At 40.2% G+C, this 9019-nt stretch overlaps 1 protein-coding gene across 1 annotated transcript in view; it reads right to left on the minus strand.

Annotated features, from left to right (window-relative positions):
• RPAP1 (RNA polymerase II associated protein 1) overlaps positions 1 to 9019 on the minus strand; it is a 39099-nt gene that overhangs the window by 16028 nt on the left and 14052 nt on the right. The window contains exons 8-14 of the mRNA XM_008639688.2: positions 7843 to 7958; positions 7332 to 7430; positions 6771 to 6872; positions 5782 to 5949; positions 3268 to 3450; positions 1422 to 1556; positions 1064 to 1243 (exon numbers count right to left, since the gene is read on the minus strand). Coding sequence (XP_008637910.1) covers positions 1064 to 1243; positions 1422 to 1556; positions 3268 to 3450; positions 5782 to 5949; positions 6771 to 6872; positions 7332 to 7430; positions 7843 to 7958 — 983 coding nt within the window. The remainder of the gene's footprint in view (positions 1 to 1063; positions 1244 to 1421; positions 1557 to 3267; positions 3451 to 5781; positions 5950 to 6770; positions 6873 to 7331; positions 7431 to 7842; positions 7959 to 9019) is intronic.

The raw sequence follows: 9019 nt of genomic DNA on the forward strand, positions 1-9019 counted from the left end.
AGCAAGAAAGCAAAGGAGATGATGAGTCAAAACTATAAATTCTGACACCTCTCCTACAGAACAGAGGACAAAGTCAAATTTACTTCCAGGAGGAAGATGGAAGAACTTTGTTGTTAGCTAAAATAAATTCCTACATTGATGGTTCTGCTTTAGTTTTTTATGATTTTCCACTCCCACGTTTAAGTGCATGTAACAGAACATATGAGAGTGTAACAGCAGCAAAGCCTGAGTGTCAGGAACCTTCTAAGCAATTTTTGCATGCCTTGAAATACCTGGAGTACACAAAGCCTGAAGTAGAAAAACATCTGAATTTTACTCTGTTATGTTCCTAGTACCACTTACAGTCTTTAAATATCCCACTATCCATCATTATTCCCTATATTTTATAGCACAGGCTGGTGTTCTGTTGATACTAGCAATTTCCTGGATGTCAATTTGTTAGGTGCTGTTAACAATACCGAAGCAAAACCCTTAAGAAGTGCTCTTTGCACTGTAATGAGTGCTGCTCTTGGTAGATTTCATGCACTTATAGTATCAGCATGACAACCTATATGAGGGAATGCAATTATCTCTGAAGTGGAAAACCTGTCCAGAAGCTAAGAGGAGCTGAAAACACTGACAAATTATCTCAGAGTTAATTAATTAATTAATTTTGTAAAACAAAAGGATAGTTGATTATGTCCCTGGTTTATACAGTCTTATGCTGCCTATCACTGAAACATGGGAGAGTACAGAGCAGCACACATCAATGCATGCTCTAAACATCTGCTCCTGGTCAGTATTACCATGCTAGGCTCTGTGACTTTTGCATGAGTGCACTATGCAAACCATAAAAAAGCAGAGTAAAGCTTGACACAGTTCTTCTACCATTATTTAGGAGAAGCATCATTATCACGACGCTGTCAACAATTCCTTCAAAACACACTGATGCACCTTCCTCACACTGATTTCTTCAGCTTCAGCTCAGAGTCACCTCCAGTTAGTCTTCTGTCTTTACTTAGAAAGTAAGGCATAAGGAACAAAGGCCTTTGGAATCGGAAGCGCTCTTCCAAGAACCACTCACCAGCCTGGCTGTTGCATTTCGGCCTCCAGATGCCAACACCCTGATGAACTTCATAGCACTGGCGCAAGCAACTCCGTGGAGACTGGTAAGTAAAAACCCTGGTTCAGCCACTTTGGGATCCCACTGAGTAGGGAGAAATTCCCTGACAATGGTCTCAATCAACCGAGGACAGTCAAGCAGCTGGAGAGAAATGGAAGGGAGCACAAATAATTAAAGGTATGCAGTTATGCAGACATGCAGAAGACATGCAAAACAGACATGTTTGTCTGATCTCCGTGCCATAACTTCACCTGATCTTTCTTCCCCTTTCCAAACCTTTCTCTATCATTCCCAAGCTCCTATACAGTGGGAGATTTACCTGGCTGCACGCCTCAGAGGAGTGCCTTGCTATATGGATGAGGATGTGCAGTATATCCAGAACTACTGTTGGAACAGGTCGCACCACCTCTAGGATGTACCTCAGCCGGTGCTGGATCCGTGTTTTCAAAAGTCCCTGAAAGATGTTAAAAAAAAAAACCAACCTATTATGCTCTAAACAAGTACTCTCTGCACTTCAGTTGCTGGAAGCCAAAAGCAGATTACATCTTCTGCAGAGACTGTTTTAAAATTAGCAGTCATGAAATAAATAAGTTTCTGTGGATTTGCAACTATGCTGGCAAATGAGCAAGAGTTATCTGAACTGAGCAGGAACAACTGAACTTCTGTTCTGAATCAGACCAATGGAGAGTTTGGATACTTGTGTTTCCCAGAGTATAAAACTCTAAATGACAGGGAAATAACTTTCCCTATAAAAGACTGTTAAAACCTACTGCTGGTGAAGAAGGTTCTCATGCTCCTGAATAATTCTGGCTAGACACCACCTCCAGCTAATGCAGCACTCCGTCTGATAGTACCTGTCATGTCAGAGGAAGTTGACAGAAACAGAGAACAGACAGGAATTCCTATTTTGCAGTAAGAAAAGAGATGCATAGGGATGATGAGATTTTTTTTTTTATGATCAGCGGCGGTGCCAGGAAAAAATCATCAGTTTACGTAACGAACAGTGTGATGCATTCCTGGTTCTGGGAAAAGGCAAATCCATAATACCCGAGTTCGCATTACTGATACTTTTAAAAATTTGCAGCCAAGCAAGTTGTAACTCTAGGCCTGACCATGTTCAGCAGCTAGTTTAAATACTCCTTTTCCAACTGTGTGGAACAATTGGGTAGTAACAGCCAATAAGCAGGTGTGAAATGGAACTGCACAGTAATGGGAACAGAGGGGAATTTTATCTCAAATACCTTCTGAGCTCAGGCCGCTTGGAACAAGCTGAATTATGCTGAACCATGCAACTGCTTACAGAATCACTAACTGATCTCCTGTCTATCTACAACTCTTTCGTTACATTTTTTAAAAAGTGCCCCACACCTAGCAGAACACATCTGAAATCATGAAGCCTCTAAACAAGACCAAATGCCCAAGTACAGGAATTCATTCACCCAGTGATGCTTTTAGACCACATGCCACTCAAACACAAGCTCAAGCACAAGGAATAAGTGATGTGATCACATATTTTAATGATTGCAGCAGGGTGCACTTGCTCCACCAAGGCTGAGTTTGAGATAACAAAGTTTGCTATTTTTAGATCTCATATCAAAAATATGGGATTAGGCTTAAAATGTGGGAGGAATTCCTTCTGAATGCTATAAAACTCTTAATCTGAGAAATGCAAATATGACATTTAGGGAAATGGTAAGTAGCCACCTTATGTCAAATAAAAAAAGAGTATCACTGTACAAATCTGCTAGTTCTGAACTATCTAGCTATAATATTCTTGTTTAACTTTAAGAAAGTGCATACAGACATTTTAATAACGGCTGGAACGTTTTCATTTTTAACCCAAGTAAATGAGCCTGAAAGTCATGTCTCTGTGCAGCCTTTCAGCAAGTCTTATCAGTGCGTTTGTTGCTGAACTCCCGAGAGGAAATTAAGAGATATTAATTACACTGAAGTCCCACAAGTCAAGTCTCAACATTTTTAGAAACCGATAAAATTATCCTCCTGGTAATATATAGCAGAAACATAACAACCAAGAGCCAGGCATGAGTTCTAATTCTTGTTCAGAATGTTCTTGTCCAGCATGCACAGGAGGGTAGGTGTTTCAACAGCACACACTACACTGTGCTGAGCCTACCTTCATAAAAAGAAACTAACTCTGTGCTTACCTTTACAACATCGTATCGGGCCACATCTGGGTCTGGCTTGTTTTCATCCTTTAATTTTTTATCTTGAGATTTCTCTGTTCCATTTAACTCTTCCTCTTCCTCCTCTTCTTCCTCCTCATTGTTAGGGACAAAGGGGAATGCAGCCATCCCTTGGTACCATGAGAAAGTCCAATCAAGATATTTCTATAGGGAATGTTGAAGCATATAAAATAAAATTCTCACAAAGAATAACAAAAAGACAAGGACAAAATCTTTTCGGGGATGCTTTTGAATATGGAATACTTTATTGATTCCCATATAATCCCAAGAAAATGTGAACACAATAAAAGGTATTCTAAACATGTACAAGTGGAATTCAGTGCTTTTTCAGGGAAATGATTTTAGCCTGACACACACAGACTTGGAACACCATTATAAAGAATTACCGCAATGTGAATTAAAATTCACTACATAGATAACAGAAATTTAGTTTAGCTGGAAAAAAATTAAGATTATAAATAAGTAAATAAATAAATAAATAAACCAACCACCAAGGCTCTAGGCATTAAACTGAAATTTGGTATTTATTGGCTCTATTCCCATTTCTGAACCTGTGTGGAACTTAGGTCACAAGTAACACAGAAAGATCACGCAAAAATTCATATGATAAAATAAAGATTGCTTGGTGTATTTGTTCATGTTTGCTTCACTTTTGTTTGAACATCCCTCAGCTTAAGCAAATAGAAAGCCCTCTTTTTTTGTTCACAGCTAATGACAGTGTCAGATACTCTCAAGTTCTATGGTAATAGTACAACTACGATAATAGTTTCAATTCTTCAGAGGGGATTGCTCCCATAACAGACCTACTTCGCCCAAAATGTTTTAGAATATGAAAGACAGCCAAATCAAATGCTTGCACTGCTTAATAACTGCCATAATTTTCCATTTCCTGCACCCACAATCAGAAACAAATACCACATTAGTCAGAAAAGTAGTGGTAGACTTCAATTGCCAAGTACCAAGGAAGCACAAGCTATTATTAGACACTAAAAAAAAACCAAAAAAACCCCATCACAATAGTAACTAAAGATGGTGGGTGAATGGCATGGTCAGAAGAGGCCTAACTTGAGGGGGTGAAGCCATGAGTCTATCTGGAATACAGTTTGGGACTATAGTCTTCCTTCCACCAAGAGAAGGAAAAGAACTAAGATGAAGTAGATGGATCTTCAAAGGAAACAAAAAGAAAGTTGCTTCCTTCCCATAGCCATTGATGGATGAACAAAACTTTCAGACAGCACGATTTTTATGTGTGCCGATCTTCTGTGCTTATAGTGCAGATAAATCCTATTTGTCTTACAAATCCTGGAGCAGAAGGCCAGGCTTCCAACCCTGTTGCTTTCTCAGAGACCTTTTGAAACTCAGCAAAACAAGACTCTAGGAAGGACTCTATGAGTTAGAGAACATACTGACACAGCATTCAGAGTGCTGCTTCTGACAGCAAGAGTCAGCAAGCCCTGCTTACACAAGACATCACGCCATAAGCTTTGACCTGAAAAATCAGAGCACTGCCAACACTTACAAACCAGAGTAACACCAGAAGAGAGAAAAGTACATTAAGAAGCTGATTCATAGTACTAATTACCTACAATGGGTGGGCAGGCCTCATGTAGCAGAACTTCATTAGGCTCATAGATAGAAGAGCAGCAAAATGTGGAGAAAGCTACCTACTGCTTCATTTCTCTTGCCTCCCACTAGGGATAGCTCTACAGGCCTGGTAGAAGTCACAGGGGGCTTCTACCCCATCTCTTCTATCACCAGCCCCTTTGCAGTCAAACACAAAAGCAGCTCTCAAGGAAGGAACTTGCAACACAGTCCACAGCATGCTCTGCCAATAACAGACTATAACAGCTTCTGTCCAACCAGGAGTACATCTTAATCTGGCTGCTCCAGACTGTCTAGCAGCCTTGAACATCTAAAAGAAGTCTTAATCTTCTAACAGGTGAAAAGCATCAATGAGAAAATAAACACATGAAAAGGCAAAATTATGTATGTATCAGTGTTACAAAAACACATGGGAACAGCAGAAAATGGACAATGAGAGAAAAAGAAAAGAGCATTATTATGAGGGATAAGGGAAAGTGTGGAGAATATTTAATCTGTTAAGAAGCAGAAAAACTATTTAATAAGAAACAACATAAAAGGCCATATTAAAAAAAAAAAACTCGGCACACACATTAATAGTGGCCTGATCCAGATTGCAAAGATACCAAAAGAAGAAGAAACTTAGCAGCATGCACTGAATTTAATCATAGGACAGAGCTAATTCAAACAGGAGGGAAAAAAGATACCTGAATCTCTCAAACTGGGATAACACACTCCATGATCTGTCTCAAAGCACAGCAATGGCACTCTATTCACCATTAAGCTAACACATCCAGTAAACCTTTGCTCAAGCTACTTACCATGTCTTCTCATTCTGATTCCTGTAAACAGCTCAGCATGAAATCAAACCCAAGCTCTTAATGATTGTTTTACCTCATCATCAAGTGACACCAGCAGAGCCCGGAGAGCACCAACAGATGCTGCCATGACATTATCCACTGCATCATCCAGGGAGAAGCGCAGCAAGAAGAGAAAGCCAGCATCAAGCAGCAGACGCAGAACGCTACCCTTCAGTGAGGAAGCAAACTCTCCAGCCCTGGCCTGGAAAGTGTGCCAAACAGAGCCAGGGTTAAGGCTGTCTCATCTCAGCTGGATACATCTCTGGGCTGTCACATCTCAACATTCTGCATCTTTGCCTCCTTCCACTTCGACTGTAAAGCTGCTAAGCTGTGTGGAGGTTATTCTTCCTCTTATTTTATCCTCCATTCATTCTACAGAGGCACACAGCTACAGTTCCTTAATGCAAGAAACCCTTCTTACTAAAGTCTAAACCCATCTTTTGACTTCATCCTGTTCTGCCCCATCACCCTTCTCAAAACCACCATGTTTCTTCTTCTCTGCCGCCAGTGCCATTAGGGGGAATGTTAGCACTTCCCCCAAAAGTTAGGTGGAAATGTGCACAGAAGCATTCATTTTGCTTTCTGCTCTTGGCACATTGCTCTGTGAGTAGGCTTAGTTCTTTCTCACCTCCTACAGAAAATGCACATCATGAAGCTGGCTCAGACAACAGGAGTGAAAGGGTCAATGCCAAGAATAGGTTTGTCACAAAAGTAACGTTAAAAAAACCCAATTGCATCCAAATTAACAAGAGAACTGAAATCACACCACTGCTGTTGAACAGCACTTGAAACAACTTGTTGGAAGAACAACACTCTGGAACCATCCAGAGAAACCTGCATCTCTGTTATATCCCAACATTTAGCTTATCTAGCAGTGAGGATCCTCAGTGAAACAGAATGCCCTGTTGGTGACTTTGCTCATCTTCACTGAACAGCAAAAAACAAACAACTAGTATCAGAGAATCTGGACCCTGACTCACCAGAAACTTGAATTATGGGGAGGAATTCCATAAAGTGACTTACCCTTTGAACAATACGACCTAAGACCTGCAGAGCCAGTGTCCTCTGTTGTGTAACTTGGCTGCGAGACAAATGAAAGAGCTCTTGCAGAGAATAACCAGCCCTCTAAACGGCAGGGGGAAACAAAACAAAGAAACCAAATACACCCATCAGCTACAGGTAAAAACAGGCTCCTTAAAATAAGATTAACTGTAACATACTGCGTAACAGAAGATAAAGTGCAAGCCAAGGTTGTTTGCCACTTTGTGGCAATTGCAAAAGAGATTCTAATCTTAGATGTCACAGGAGAAAATTGAACTTCTTAAGGAAAGAAAGTACGTGCACCTTTTTCCAACACCACAGAACTTTAACAGCATTAAAGAGAAAAAACATCAACAGTTTTCTGGAAGTAATGCAGTTAATGCATGCAGACACAACTTGTCTTCAGGAGTTTGTTTCTCAAGAAAAAGGCACTTTTCAAAGGGGCTTTTTTGTCACTAAAAAGCTTGACACAAAAGGAATCTACCAATCAAACACAGGAAACAGAAATGTGTGTACCTTTTCTATTACATTACACCCACCTACCTCTGCCTCTTCTCCATGGTGGTGCAAACCTAGATGTGTTGGCAAATCAGCATCTGCGGGAATCAATTCTCCTTTTAAACTGAATCGAGCTTGCATTCCCTACAGCAAAAGGGTGGAGGGAGAAAACTATTATTTCTATTGCTGTCCACTCCATTCATCCCTTAAAATAACACTTTTTACATCACCTGCTGGAAGATGGCAGCTCAAAAACTCCTCAGGCCTCAAACTCTTAAAAAAAAAAGCACTCCTATCTTTCCTTTTTTCTCAGTTTTACCTGTTTCATCCCAGATTACAATGGCTAGACTCTCACTTCCTAGCTCTCTTGAGTGCTACGGACTGAACTGATCATGTATCATCCCATCCTGTGAAAGAAAATGGGGAATCTTTCAACCTGATGAAATCCTACAGACTGAGTAGCCAGAGGACTCATTTTTGAAGCCTTCAAAAGTGTTACTGCTGAGAAGCATAATCCAGACACTAACACGCAAAGTATCAGTTTTTGCTTTCCAACCTTTTTGGTTTTCTTCTGCCGAGGTGAGGGCAAATCTTTCATCCATTCCAGCTTCTCAAACTCTACATTGTCCATGTGAATCCACTCCTTCCTGGGCTTCACAGGCAGATCATCATCTTTTTGTGGGGAGAAAGAAATGTCAGTGCTACCTTCCAAGGCAGTGATGAAGGAAATACTACTTCTTCTTTGCCAAGCTACTTGGCTTAAAGACTCAAATACAAGATTATGTAAAATAAAAAGAAAACAATTTTCAAACTGACTGTTGTCTGATGCATGAACATCAAAGGTTTAAAGCTATTTTCATCTTTCATGAGAGCAGGAAGAGGAAGTAAACAGCACTGTAATGAAATTCACAGACAAGGCTAATTTAGGAGAAGTTGAACAGAAGTCAGGACACAAATAAGGCAAAATTATCAGAACTAGTGCAGAAAAAATATCAGCCCTACTTTTGAAAAAGCAAACTAATATCATCCAAGGAAGAGAGTGTTAGGGGGGTCATGAAATGATTGAAAAGTATTAACACAAAGTCCCAGCAAATTATCGGAAGCCAGTATGATTTCAGCCTAGATACACTGAAGGCAACACAATATTTGTGCTTCGGTTGCATTTGTGATGCTGCTCTTTAGTTTCCCTCCCTAAAGGCTTGAGAAGATCAGCTTGGGAAGAGAAGATCAAAACAGCTGAAAATTTGCACAGCTTTCCAGAGACAGCTCAGTGGGAAAACTGGACAGCTCAACAAGAATTTCAAAGGTGCAAGTAATACAGGAAGAAATTACTAATTTAACTTTATAAAGAGCTTCGACTACAAGAATTTGAAAAACAAGACATTTGTGCCTGACATCACGAGAGTTGCCCTAGGAAAGAGACAAATCAGCACATAGAAGAATCTCACAAGTGAAGAGACTGAAGAAATATAACCAGGAAAGGTAAGGCTTTGCTACTAGGATGCTACCCCAAACCAGAATGAGATGAGCTAAGAAGTCTTTGCTATCTCAAAAAAAACCACATGTAAGGACAATAACAGGCAGTCTTACAACATAAAAAGCATTAGCATCACTCCTGCTGGAGCAGCCCAGAACTCATCTGCATTGCAGCTATTAATCCTGGTACTCTGGTCTTCTCTTGCAAGGAACAACGAGTCCCACTGAGATGCTCTCCTTTCATCAGATCTTTTCCT

This window comes from Corvus brachyrhynchos, unplaced genomic scaffold, assembly GCF_000691975.1.
Source record: "Corvus brachyrhynchos isolate BGI_N302 unplaced genomic scaffold, ASM69197v1 scaffold115, whole genome shotgun sequence".
In the NCBI taxonomy this organism is placed as follows: Eukaryota; Metazoa; Chordata; class Aves; order Passeriformes; family Corvidae; genus Corvus; species Corvus brachyrhynchos.